Source organism: Taurulus bubalis (assembly GCF_910589615.1).
Source record: "Taurulus bubalis genome assembly, chromosome: 10".
Lineage (NCBI taxonomy): Eukaryota > Metazoa > Chordata > Actinopteri > Perciformes > Cottidae > Taurulus > Taurulus bubalis.
The window spans coordinates 24,384,570-24,399,196 of record NC_136598.1 but is presented as its reverse complement, the minus strand read 5'-3'; the positions used below and the strand labels follow the sequence as shown (position 1 = coordinate 24,399,196).

At 44.9% G+C, this 14,627-nt stretch overlaps 1 protein-coding gene across 1 annotated transcript in view; it reads right to left on the bottom strand.

The window, feature by feature from the left end:
* LOC306742420 (calsyntenin-2-like) overlaps window positions 1–14,627 on the bottom strand; it is a gene marked incomplete at both ends in the record, with an annotated part of 222,001 nt that overhangs the window by 12,144 nt on the left and 195,230 nt on the right. The window contains 3 exons of the mRNA XM_079224800.1: window positions 706–917; window positions 7,091–7,239; window positions 9,258–9,424. Of these exons, the coding sequence (XP_079080926.1) occupies window positions 706–917; window positions 7,091–7,239; window positions 9,258–9,424 (528 nt within the window). The remainder of the gene's footprint in view (window positions 1–705; window positions 918–7,090; window positions 7,240–9,257; window positions 9,425–14,627) is intronic.

Genomic DNA, 14,627 nt, shown 5'->3' with positions numbered 1-14,627 from the left:
GTGTCTTATTGAAGGCAGGTGTGTTTTATTGAAGGCGGGCGTGTCTTATTGAAGGTGGCCGTGTCTTATTGAAGGCAGGTGTGTCTTATTGAAGGTAGGTGTGTCTTATTGAAGGTAGGCGTGTCTCTTTGCTCCAAACCCGACGTTAGTGATAGAGGGTGAAAACATTTTGGGTGGACATTAACATTGCAGGTAGACTTTTCCTTCACAGGACAAGGCTCAATGTCCCAGGAACGTGTGGACCAAAGAACAAGTTCATAGCTCCTTTGTTTATATTTTCAATTATGTTTTATTGACGATTTCCTAATTTTTCACCCGATTTTAAGCCTTTTTTCCCCCCATGATACCTGTTTTTCATTTTATGAGAAGTTCTATAGGGTAAAATAAAAGAAGAGTACTTCAATTGGCCTTGTATTGTTGTATTTTAACCCTCCTGTTGTCTTGGGGTCAAAATGACCCATGTACGAGTGTATATGTATCTGTGTTGATGGGTCATTTTGACCGCAAGACAACGGGAGGGTTCATATATTTTGATGAGAAGTATATTTTATCAGGTACATTATATCGGATCAAATCTACCCGACGTTAGTGATGGTGTTACTATTTGTAACGTTAGTGTTCTGGGGTTAAGCATGACAAAGCGTGCATCGTTGAACGAAGGCCCGTAGGTAGAGCAGAGGCGACCCCCAGGTGTGAAGTCCATACCTGTGTGGTGTGTGGTGGCATCCGCTCTGGTGACTGTGCTGACGATGTGGAGATCCTTGAACAGAGCGGTGCCTTCCGGCAGCCTGAAGTCGGAGTCGGGCCGATTCAGCCTCTCCGCCCCCGTGATGGTTATCCGGGGCTCGCTCGGCTGCAACACCATCACCACCGCATCGATGTCCGGGATGGTGATACAGGTGTCCTCCCCAAAACACCTGGAGGGGTGAAGAGAGGCAGGAGAGTCAGAGCTGGACGTGACCGACGACGGTGAGGATATTGCACGAAGCCACAGATTACACAAACAAACCAGGCCTTCAAACAAACCTCTTTTCCCTCTGTTACCATTCTTAGTTCAGATATGAGAGGGGTATCAATCTTCTCATCTAAGAAAGCTAGTCCTTTAATCTTTACCTTCTTACGACCTGCAGAGGCTTACAGGTCAGATTCAGGTCAGGTTAGAAGCTGAACACACTTCTTAAGGACCCAAATAACGTTAATTTCTCTGTTGGATGTATGTAGGTCACTCTTAGAGATAAAGGCGCTAACTAAAACCAGATTGGGTTCTTTGGCTTGTCCCCATAGAATAACTCTTTTTGGTTCCTGGAATAACCTTTTGTAAAGGCTCCACCTGGAACCCTTTCAGAAAGATCTACCTGAAACCCAACATAAAGGGTTGTACCTGGAACCCAACATAAAGGGTTGTACCTGGAACCCAACATAAAGGGGTTTACCTGGAACCCAACATAAAGTGTTGTACCTGGAACCCAACATAAAGGGTTGTACCTGGAACCCAACATAAAGGGTTGTACTTGGAACCCAACATAAAGAGTTGTACCTGTAACCCAACATAAAGGGGTTTACCTGTAACCCAACATAAAGGGTTGTACCTGGAACCCAACATAAAGGGTTGTACTTGGAACCCAACATAAAGAGTTGTACCTGTAACCCAACATAAAGGGTTGTACCTGGAACCCAACATAAAGGGTTGTACCTGGAACCCAACATAAAGGGTTGTACCTGGAACCCAACATAAAGAGTTGTACCTGTAACCCAACATAAAGGGTTGTACCTGGAACCCAACATAAAGGGTTGTACCTGGAACCCAACATAAAGAGTTGTACCTGTAACCCAACATAAAGGGTTGTACCTGGAACCCAACATAAAGGGTTGTACCTGGAACTAACACACAGAACCCCCGAGAGAGGTTCTACAGATAACCCTTCGGTGGTGTAATGGTTCCACCCAGAACTCCACTCTGGAGGTTCTATCCAGAACCTTTTTGCATTCTAAGGGGAGAAGAAGAACCCTAATAAGAACACATCCAGGTGGTTCTACCAAGAACCCTTTTACATTCCAAGGTTGTTACATTCCTTTTCTACACCAAGACTTTCAATAATTCTTGAAGAACTCTTTCTTCCAAAAAGAGCTCTTGATCATACAAAGAACGATGGAAAACCCTTTTCTTCAAAAAGAAGCAAATGGTTCTGGGTCGAGCTTCAGGAAGAACCCGGTTGGAACCCTTATTTCTGTGAGTTATGAGTGCACTGCTATAATCACACAACTATTTATTTCGTTGATGACTAATACTGAAACCACACGCTGTCCTTTGTGGGTGTGAGACAGTGTCGCCAAGTGCATTTATCTATTTCCATCCTTCTTTCCATCAACTTGTTGAACCCTGTTCAGGGAAGAGAAGGTCTTTATATAAGGACCGTGCAGTTGCTACAGCAGCAACAGGCGAGACGAGCAGTTGGTGAAAATACGTGAAAATAGCTCCGTCGCTCAGTGAGACGCATCAGAATGTAAAACATTAAAGCATCACACACACAGACCCCCCGCTGTGCTTTCATACACGCCTCGCCGCCTCCCTGTCAGCGTGTGCTTAGCATGTGTTTAAATGCACAGCATCCGCTGGCAATCTTAAAGAGACGGACACGTATCGGCTCTGTAGGGCTTGAGATAGCTAGCTATGAGCTCACAGCCCCCCCCCACACACACACACACACAAACACACACACAGAGATTGGCCGTGCTCACGCAAACAAGAGCAGGCGTCTGACTCACAACTATTCCGATGCATTGGTTGACACACACGCACACACACACAGAAGCGGAGAGGCGGCAGATTACACATCAATCAAATGGCAAACAAGAGACACTAAAATGAGAAAAAGGACAGAGGAGGGAGGGAGCGAGGGAGCGAGCAGGGGGAGGGAGTGAGGGTGGTGATGGTGTAAGCCGTGAAAGCTGAACAAACAACCTGATTTTTGTTTTTACATTTCACCGAAGGCCTTTCAAGCACACAAACATCTGTCAGTGGGAGGGACATCAATGCGTTCGCTCCTCTGTAACCAGCTACAGCCAGAAATCATAACAAGCCTATTTCCTGTATTGGAAAACCTGGGCTGTGAGATTTCAGCTGTTGTGCATCTCCCCTACACGCCGGTGTAAACGGACGCAGCAATGCATAAATCCACAAGGTGAATTTCCATATGTTTTTCTCTTTTCTAGCTGGGGTAGTTTCACATGCATTTCTGTGAAAATAATTAGAAATAAGGAAAGGAAAAGGCAGTAAAAAAGAAGGGGATGTCAAAGCCAAACATAATACGTGTCTTTGGATACTTTGGAAGTTTCTCCATTTAGTGCACATTAGTGAACTTTTCCAGAGGAAATCACTCATTTAACACACAACTCTGCTGCTCCCGGTCTGTACATTGTCATACAGAAATGTTCTATACATAATGGTCCTTTCTTCTTTGCCATGTTAAGCTTCCATCATTAAAACCTCCCGATGATTTTTTCACATTGAAGGGAAGGCGGCGAGACCTTGAAGCGTTGCGTCGCAATCATGAAGCCTTAATGCACGACTCTTAACACTACAAACCCGCCATGTCACATCCTCATTCAGCCATTCACTCATCCATAGTAGACACCCAACAGCGTCCTCCGTATTTAGCAGTACATTGAGATTTCGAGGGCACTGATTGGAGGGCGTAGAGTGCGTACATTTGACAGTCCGATACTGTAAAATGCTGATTGGGCTGGCGGGAGTTATTTCGGACACAATCAAACCGAAACTGCTGGTTGCCACTTATATTGTCAGGCTGTGGGTCATTCAGCTATACCGCCGAACAGAAAAGGGAAGGGAACCATTGATGTAAGGAACAAAAACACCACAGTCCAGAAATGTCAGAGACCGAGACATGAATAGAGAGCTCAGGAGGTGACGTATTTTTTGTTTGGCCAACCCGGAAGTTAACATCACGCTGGTTCCCTTTGACAAAAAGCCAACGGTATTCTTTCAGGGGATTTTTTGAGCTTATTGCTACATTCATAATACGTGCACGTCTTGTTCAGCAAGATAACATTCATGATATTTGAAGCATAAACACAACTTTCCAGAAGTAAAAAAGCTCATTTTAAGGCTTTGAACTAAACTTCCCGTCACCGCCAATGAGCTGAATGAAGGCAGACTGACGTTTAGTGGTCTCGTTATGGAAAGACGTGCACGTCCAAAGCTTCAAAAAATGGACAGTGGAGTATTTATTGACGTATTTTTTATGTCGTAGGACACAATGGTGAAATTTCAGACTTTATTTCATGCATCTGACCAAAAACCCATAAAAAAACCCATTGCCTTTGAGACAAGGGAGCCAGAATTGCAAAAACCACAAAGCAGAACTTGTGAAAAGCTGAAATAAGAAGTTATTACATTTATTATGAACATTGTTACGAAATCGCCAAAGCTATTTCTTTGTTTATCTCCCTTTTGTTCTTTTCGATAACTCAAACTTATTGTGACAACGTCTTGAAAAACCTGATTATCTCTTCCTAACCGGCTTTAACTCATCTGATGGGAAAGAGCAAATTCACTTTGAGGTTTTTTTTTTTTCTTATGAAATAATAATAAAAAAAGAATGCTTCAATTCTTCATGTGTCCTGACAGCGGGATGGGAACGAAACCACTGTCTGTAATCCTCACGCGGGCGGGTTGTCTGAGACAAAGGCGTGTTTCCGGGGCATCGTGTAATCGCTCCTTATCTTTGCCTCGGCCACAGCCGGCGCCGCGTGTCTGCTCGCCGCTCGGGCGCTGAGCCATTGTTGTGAGCGCAGGGAGAGACAAAACCCAGTGATGCAGGGAAAAAAAACACACACAAAAAAAGGAACCCAACTGGAGCCGGTCCAACTTCATTATAAAGAAATATGACAAGGGAGCCGGGGCTGCTGCAGAGATTAGCGCTGGTTACTTTTATTTTTCTCGATGCCGGCAGTAATTGCAGTTATTAGTCGTCAGTACGACGGAAATGTAATCACATTTGGAATTAATTAACACCTCTGTTTATTTGCGGGGAGTGATACTGTCCGGGGCGGTCGGGAGGGGGAGGGGTTTATAAAGGGAAAATAATTCGGATGAAGTGAATCTTTTCTGCTGGTGTGTGTTCTGGATGAAGTACTAAAACAACAAATTGGAAGTTAAATCACCCGTGTTCGATACCCTGCGCGCGGATTTCCTGCAGTAAACAAAAGCTGCACTTTGGCAACGCGGCCACACACACACACACACACACACACACACACACACACACACACACACACACACACACACACACACACACGATGTTGCAGCCACACAAGCTAAGCGGAGGTATAATCAAGAAAAATACCTTTGTATTGTTTCAACTCTGGTGTAATAATAATGTACAAATCTCCGCTTTTCTCTCGGAAATTGCTGTAAATGTTCACCCTGTTCCTCACATTTCACTAATCTCTTTATAGTACAAAGAGCCACAAATATCATGCGCAATATACCGACTTCCATGAAGGTTTCTTATTAAATCTAATCATTAGGAACACACATTTACTGTCTCTGCGCCTGTGTTAATATGCAATCATATTTTCTTTCAGTGGGAGTCTCAAATTGTGAACATTCAAGTGTATAAATAACGTGAAATTGACAATCTTAATTGGCCTCATATCCTATATGTATATGGAGATGCTGTTTATTAAACTGGTGCACATGCCTACTGATTCTATATTATAAATACAGAGAGACGTTTGGATCATAATTGTCCGTGTCATCACATAGAAAAGTGTTTTTTCTTCATGCCATGAGCATATTTGTCTTTTTCCCTCTATGTAAATGCTAGTTCATATCTACTCTGTAAACACAATCTTTCAAACCACGTAGTTATTTTTTTAATATTAGTTTGCTTAATTATCATCTTGATGCCGGCAGTAATTGCACTTAAGAGGCGTCAGCGAGAAACAAGTTTAATCGCATCGGCAGGAAATATTGAACATCATCGGGCTGTTTGTGAGGAGCGATACTGGGGAGTTTATCCACTGTCATGGCAGGAGGCCACGTTTCAGGCTTAGGCGAGATGTTTTCCCTGCCTCTTTTCTACTGAAGTCTCATTTGGATGTGATCATGAAAATAAACTGGGAGCGTGAACACACCTCATCAGAGAGTCTCTTGAATGGACGCCCTCACATATCCGCAAGTGTGGTGTTTCATGCTGTTTCCATCCCTTGCACACGCACACACACACACACACACACACACACACACACACACACACACACACACACACACACACACACACACACACCAGTCAGCAGTCTGCAAGAAAAACTTAATTTAAACAATATTTAGCAATGACGCAAGCTCAGCCGCCATTAACATGATGTATTTCTTGATAATCGGTGGGCCTCTGGCTGAGATCACCAGCAGCACGTGCAGCGCACACGCCGACATGCACCAACACACACACACACACACACACACGTCGTGCATCGAACCCAACAGGAGGGCGGGTAGTCGACTCCCGGGGCGGCGCTGCAGGGGTCTCCATATATTTAAAACAATCATGAATTTTAATGGTAAAATGCCAAGGGAGGCTATTTTACCCGTCAGCCTCTCTCTCTCTCTCTCTCTCTCTCTCTCTCTCTCTCTCTCTCTCTCTCTCTCTCTCTCGTTCCTCTGGCAGAATTATTAAAACATGGCATGAAAATGTAAAAACTGGCCCCGGTGGCGACAGCAAACAGAAAATGGTGCATTAAAGGGAAAAGAAAGTGACAGCAGAGGCGAGGAGAATCACACACACACACACACACACACACACACACACACACACACACACACACAGAGAGAGAGAGAGAGAGAGAGAGGTTGGGATCAATGCGTGAGATGAGATTTATATCTCAGTCAGGCTGTGATATCTGCTGCGTTGTCTTAATACTTAACAGAAGTGTCATTGTGCGTTAACGCTCCTCATGTCGGGGAGAAGCAGAGGCAATATGAGGGGAAACAAATGGAGGATTATAGAAAGAAAGTTTCAGAATGAAAGTAAAGACAGCGAGAGGAGAAGAGGAGCAGCTGTGTACGTACTGGACGGCGGTGGAGATGTGCAGACGCCGGATGCCCGACGTGGGGAACTGACGAGAGTTTATGTAGGAAACTTTCCTCACGGCGGCGTTCATGTTTTCCAAGTCCTCTCCCTCCATTACCAAGATGGACTGGGCCGGGTTGAAGTGGAACTACAGAAAGAGAGGAGAGAGAAAAAACAGAGCTGTTTAGATGGATAGAGACCGCAGCCATCTTTAGCTGCACTCAATTCGTTTCTATTTGAGATGCTCCAGATATGTCCGGCAGGGACAAAAGGAAGAGAGACAGAGTGGCTCGTGGAAGGGAGAGAGGGCCGTGGACGGAATAACCTGCAGCTCCAATCTGTCATGCGCATCCGTCACAAAAATACCTGCATTTCAAGAGGTAAAGACATCCGGATGCACTTATTTTGACGGTTAAAACTTCCATTTTACACCCTCTAGTCAGCCATTGATCTCTAGTCGCTTCACAACACAAGTTGTATGAACCTGAGACTTGCAGAGATCCACCGGTAATCCATCAAAGGGAGCATCACGTTGCATGAAATAGCAAAGTCACTATGACGGAGCAACCAGCGATCTGATGCTAGTCACGGGTCTTTTACAAGTGGATTCTCACGCCGTGTACAGAAGTCAATGGACGGCGACTGGCGGTTGCTTAGAAGACAGGAAGGAATATTGGACGTGATACTGAGATGACCCTTTGAATTTTTCATTTGCACACCCCCCATGAAGTATGAAGTCCCATTTTATCTCAATCCCTCTCACAGTTTGGTGAAAGTAGTGACGGACAACACTTCTACTCAAAAAAGATTTATTTACATTTATCTACAATTGTATTCATATATTCCACTGCTTCAGTTCGTCCACATGAGTAAAGTTATGTTTTCACAAGAGATATGAAGAAATTCAAAAATCGAGCTTCAATTATTCAGCTTTATTGCCATATTATCTCTTTATATGTGTGGCTTAGGACAATCGTGCCTCTTTATATAGAGCTGAGATCGTTCTGCAATTTTTGATATACAACACATGTGTATGTCAGTGGCGGGCCGTGCATTTTCTACCTCGGCCTGCTGTCTGATCTCGTATACATAAATACATGCCGGGGTGCTGTTCGGCGGGATACCCTGAGGACTCTCCTCGCAGGTGTAGTTTGAGAGGGGCGTGTGGAAGGGATTTGAGGTCCTTCTGACTTTAAAGAGGGTTTAGTGGTCTCCTGCTAGAAGCCGTATACAGAGCGTCTCCCATTTCCTAAAGCTGCCTCTCAGCACGGTGAATACTTCAGTCCTGCATGGGACTCTCCCCTGTTCTTTCCCCCTTCACACCTCCCCTCTCATCTTCTGTCCTCTGTCACTATACTTGCCGTCTATCTGCCTCACATCCCTCCGTCTTCCCCTTTCCCCGTTATTCTCCTCCCGGGGACTTATGGGAGCCGGACAAGTGTGCGGCTAAGAAGAAAATGAAATTGCTTTCAAAAGATAAACTACGCTCGTCCTCGAGAGGCCCTCTCGGCCTCGCTCTCCTCATCCCACCTTGTCTTCTCAAAAGGCTGGCAAGGATCTCTTTGTGGACCACGGCACAAGGGGGGCTCTGTGGAAAAGAGCAGCAAGGAGTGAGGGAAGAGGAGAAGAGTGAAGAGGGAAAGATCGAGAAAGACTTAAAAGGAGTCGCGGGTGGGCACCGGCTTTGAGTCTACACAAACCCCTATCCGTCTTGTCTGCCCTCTATCTTCCACAGTGCAGGGAGATGGATTAGCTGAGCTGGTGAATGTGTTGTGGGGGTGTCTGAGGACGAAACGGGTGATTTAGCTGTGGTGATTGAAAGAGGTGGACTTTCTTTTCTGTCAACTGGCATCAAAATGTGTGTTTTTGTGTGTTTTTGTGTGTTTTAGTGTGTGTGTGTGTTTGCGTACGCAGCAGAGGAGGATGTAGCATGTTGAATGCATTGTCAGTATGCTAAGAAACCAACTGTTACTGCTACCAGGAAGTACATTTAATAAACAGCTCTCATGCACTGACGGCAAAATATCAGTAAGGCCAGCAGACGGTTAGCTTAGCTTAGCATTCAAAATACCACATACCGGCACCTCCGAGGCTCACTATTGTGACCAAGTCGTATCACGTTTGTTTAATACGTACGGGGGAAAAAGGAAGCATGAAAATGAATACCTTAATGTTCTTATCCAGACTCTCGAGGGAGTTGATGTCCAGTCCCTCTTTGCAGGCCTGCAGACAGGAAATGACTTTCTGACTCTCGATCTTCCCCGGTCGGATGGTCAGTCCAGATAAGCTGCCACGGAAGTACTGAGTGAACCGCGGCTTGGTCACCTCCCCACCTGCAACACGCACAACAATATGCACACATTTAGTCGATAAAGTTCATAAAATACCTTTTGGGATTGCGTTTTTGGAGGTTTGTGCGTTGGTGTTTTTGCAGCCAACGTCACTGTCAACATGTGCACAAGAAGTGCTGCTCTTTTTAAAAGCATTACACTGGTCCACACACACCTTGTGTAGATACTAACTGTGTTGGTTGGGGTTAATCTACAGTAATCACCACGGTGTCATGTTGGTCTCAGCTGTAACTACAAGATCGTGAAAACTAACAGTGACCTTATCCACGAGTCCTGAAGACCAAATTATGGGGATAATTAGCTTTACAATGCAGGCTGTGTGTGTTCATTCTGGGACTTAGCGAAGGATACTGCTGTAAAAGTGCAAGTGTTATTCAACCATACCGTCAAGATAAAGGTAAGAAAAAAAAGCCAACACGGATAAAGTATGTTTTCTGAACTCCGTAAAGGCCAATACCAGCAAGAGAAGCCTCCAAACCACTCATTAGCTGAAAGGTTACTGGCTCTGGGTATGAAAACTTCCCTTTTCCTCCAACTGTAATCCACCAAAGCACTGATGTACAGAACAGTCGCATCGTCTAAGAACATTTGTTATATATATATAAAAAAAAAAATCAAAACTTATGCATGCACCAAAAAACATTTGGAAGTGAAGCAACAATCTCTCTCTCTCGATATCTCTGCCTCTTGTTGGAGGTGAGCAGTAAAAAGTGGCTTTTTGTTTTATTTTTCTGGACTTGTTTTTCACCGTTTGGCCACAGACCGAGTGCTCAATCACTGACTTTACGATCCTGTACATTTGTGTCTGTTCCTGCTCGCTACTCTGGCCCACTTCTGAGCGATGTTGCAATTCCAGTTCACCAGTAGATGCAGCAAAAAAAATAAATGGAAGTGGTCCCAATCAGCTTCCATGGAAGAGTATCGTGGAACGGGAAAGTAGCTCCTGTGTTAAACCACCCATATAACCCTACAGCCGACAACCCTCAACATCCTGTTCACACTTTTCTTGACCAGAGTCAAGACCCTGAAAATGGAACGTAGGGAAGAGATATGTTTATTCCTTGATCCATACTCCAGTGACTGAAGTTGGAGGAATCCTCAATTCAAAACCCTTTTTGGCGACACTTCATCAGACATGCCCAAGCTTGAACTCACCCTAAATCCCCCGTGGGCGATGCAGGTACATGTATCACCGCCGTAAGTGATGTGTCCACTACTGTGGAATTACTTTATCATGCCCTTGGACCGCTCGTGGCAAATGCAGACATTTAAATCAGAACCATTGCTATAAGATTGCTCAACTGTAGGTGCATTGAACACTATAGTCCTACCAGTGGTGTGATCTACCTTTATCAACCAACTGGCCTCTATCTGCCTGCCTTTCCAGGGAAGAGACTGACGAAGCCTTCCTTCTTCACGAGGTGGATGGCAACACGGGGGGCAGCTATAAAACCTCTGGAGCCTAAACCCTTTCCCCCCTTTCGCTGTACCTTTAAGTCATTACTCTCTTTGTTGCTCAGTCAGTGTTTTCATTTGCCATTAATTTGGGTCTCGCCCCCTCAGCATGCTCATGTGGCACCGTACGCCCTCACACACCTGCATCCCAAATTACTGCGAGAATCAAGCGGGGAATATTTCATTTTCTTGTCTTGCCAACAATTGACCTGTCACTAAACCCGTCTCCTGAGCCTGTCAGGGTTCTGACAGCTGCGTTTTAGAAAAATGTTCGGAAAGGAACTGTGTATTTATCTACTAGCAAAAGCTGCTAGCGTTAGCAGTACATTAGCTTTACTTCCAAAGCCAAGAGTTAAGATGTCATCAACATTTTGAGAGTTTGTGGGGTTATAAGATTAAAAAAAAACATCTTCATGGCTAGCACTATGTGTACTAAAGTATACGAGTGCAATTCAGTTTTTTTTTTACAGTGTCAAGCCATCAAGTGCGTATTCAAGACTTTAGAGGGTCAGGTCTACGATAGTTTTTGATGCCATTTCTTTATGTCAGTACGTATGTGTCTTCTTTGTGCTGTATGGCTGGCAGCCCTTCATTGAGTCATTCATCCATTCATTCATTGTCCTGCAATCTGCCCCGGCTCTCGTTTCACATCAGTATACCAACCACAGCTGCTTTGCATACTCAAAGCCAACATTAAAGTGCTTCCATGACAACCTGCCAGAGTACAAAACCTCAAGATCACTTTTCTATTCACGTCTCACACGCTTTTGCCAAACTGCGTCTTTTCCTTCTCTACGCTTCACCTGCTCTCCCTCCTCAACTCAGTTACCATTTCCTTCCCTGATTCCTGCCCTCTCCCTCTGAGATGTCCACCTATCCGCTCGGTCCCTCCCTGACAGATGTTATCAATTTAGGCCGTGGCCAGAGAAACCATTACGGGGTCCCGGACAGAAGAGAGGGGATTAGCGAGACGCTGCGGAGCGCGAATGATACGGGTGATAAAACCGCTGATCATTCCGCTTCGCCGAGAGGCCGGGTTTTTTAAACGTGGCGTCAGCGCTATTTGCCCGCTCTTTGTGCCGCGGCCCTCGCTCAATAGATCTTCGCTCTCCCTTTTTCCTCGGCCCTATTTGCGTCATTTACAACAGATGAGACGGCAGAGGCGTGGGTGAGCTGGAAATAGGATCATTACTTAAGCGTAAGAGATAGTTCTTCTTCCTGCATGCGGAGATGAGCGAGGCCAGCCGAGAGGGATTGCACGGGGGGGGGGAAGAAGAACGAGGCGAGATGAGTGTGTTGCTCTCCGCTGCCCGACTGTTACACACTTACACACAGGTCAGAGGGTAAGTATAGGCTGACTGTGGAAACTGCACAGCCAGCACTTACTTCCAGAGGTGAAGGAAGAAGGACGGGCGAGGGGCAACCCTTCTATTAGAGAACAGGAGGGGGGAAGAAATTGGGTAGTTCATCGTTTTGTTGCACTAACAAGTGTGGATCGTGCATTTTAACGAGCAACGCGATCGAGTTGACGGTGTGTCCACCAACAGGATGGGCCATGCATGCTATACTGTGTGTATACTGTCTCCTACTCTCGCTGAGTAGACCTTTGCACTTTCTGCATGGACATGTTTTCAAGGTGTCCATTGGTTTCTCCAAATGTGTCCATTTGCAACGAGGATTGGAACATCTTTGTGGATCTCCACATGCACCAACCAATTAATCAATCAATCAAACTTGTATCCAAATCGGTACTACGGCAAACCCGTCTGCCCTGTTGTTGGCAAGGATAGTTACTGTGTCTCACTCCCTCTCTAGTAGGATATACGGTAGGCTCCACCAGACCCTTCTCATTACCAGGGCGTCCAATATGAGGCGTCCAATATGAGGCGTCCAATATGAAGCGTCCAATATGAGGCGTCCAATATGAAGCGTCCAATATAAGGCGTCCAATATGAGGCGTCCAATATGAAGCGTCCAATATGAGGCGTCCAATATGAGGCGTCCAATATGAGGCGTCCAATATAAGGCGTCCAATATGAGGCGTCCAATATGAGGCGTCCAATATAAGGCGTCCAATATGAGGCGTCCAATATGAGGCGCCCATTGCGCGTTCAAGACCGATGTTCATGTCCCAAAGCGTGGCTGGGTTATTTTGAAGTTGCATGTTTTCTGTCCCTATGTTACGTTGCATACCTTTTACTGACTCTGTACTTAGTTTAAAAAAAGATTGTTCCCCCTGAAAAAAGGCTTTGGTTTGAGTTGCCTAATGTCGTAGAGATATCAGCGTTTTCTCAAATATAATGGGTCCCACCCATGAAGTTTTTCCTGAACTTAACTAAGTGGTTTTGGTGCCTAAACCACAGCAAGTGTTTCTGTTTGAGTGTTTCTGTTTCCTGCAATGGTAATTTGATGCACTACTCTAGCCGGTGCGTCAGAAAGTGACCAAGCGTAAGGATGGAGACGCGTAGGGATGACAACATGTTCTATTAGCTCCTTCCTTACAGTCTCCCAACATGGTTACAAAGGTTATACATTGCTTATGAAGTAGATATATAGTAGTGATCACGTTCTGAACAGTTCACGTATATCAGAAATATCTGCTAAAACCATTACATTTTTTTAATCAATGTTAAAATCGCTTTTGAGGAAGTGCTTATTTGATATCATTTCCAGACAGTAAAACTGCCCTGCTAATAAAGCCTGATTAATGTGTGCCAGACGCCCGCAATGGCAGTTGGAGGAAGGTTTAATTACAGATTTGACAGACTGAAATCTTGCCACTCCACACTAGAATGCCCTCTTTGCATAAATATCTGTAATATGATCATTCTAAATTACACTCATTTGCTTTGGTCGGGCATTTACATTGGATAATACTGACTGACCAGTTAAATGTTATGAACCGTGAAATGATATCGTGAAATTTAATTAAATATGGCAAAACTATCGCAGTCTTAATGTTTGGAGCGAAGAAATCATTTTTTGTTTACTCTGCCATCCATTCGCACATTGTCCTGTCTGAACCCCTAAAATTACAGTTTGATATTTATCTACAATGCCATTCAGCGGCGCGACAGAAAAGCCGAGATGAACCCACGACGTTCTTTTCACTGCCGCTCTGAAAACACACTCAAGAGCTGAAGCTTCGGGAGCCGGTGAGACGATAAATTAGCTCATCTTTTCAACTTGTTTGCAATCAACATGCAGGACACTCAGAAGCTCTGTGCTTTAAAAAGGCAATCTGTTGCGGCTAATGGCTTTTGTTAAGATTTTGGAATCACCTTAACGACTCTTTACTGAGGCTTAGCCAAACACACAGAAAAGCAGGACTCCTCTCTGAACTCTCTTTTCTATTCAAGGCACTTTTAATCCTCCTAAAGCCTGGTGTTCAATCAAAGAACTGGGAGGGCTGGAGGAAGAGGAGGAGGAAGGGGAGGAAGAGGAGGAGGAGGAGGAGGGGGTCCCGCTACAGATGAAAGCAACGCCAAATGACCTGCTTCTGCTCCCACACAAAAAAGATCTCTTGACTCTTTATCTGGGGGGTTAAGCGTTACTGAGCCGTCTCATTTGGGCGATCAAATCGACGGGAAGCTGCACTAGAGTAAAAAAGTGCCATTTCTCCGACCCCCGTGCAATTAGTGGCAGCTATCAGTTCAGAGGACAGTTAAATTGAACGCCTTCATTCATGCCGGTTCAATCGCTTTGTCAAAGGCGCACTAAGTGCTCTTCT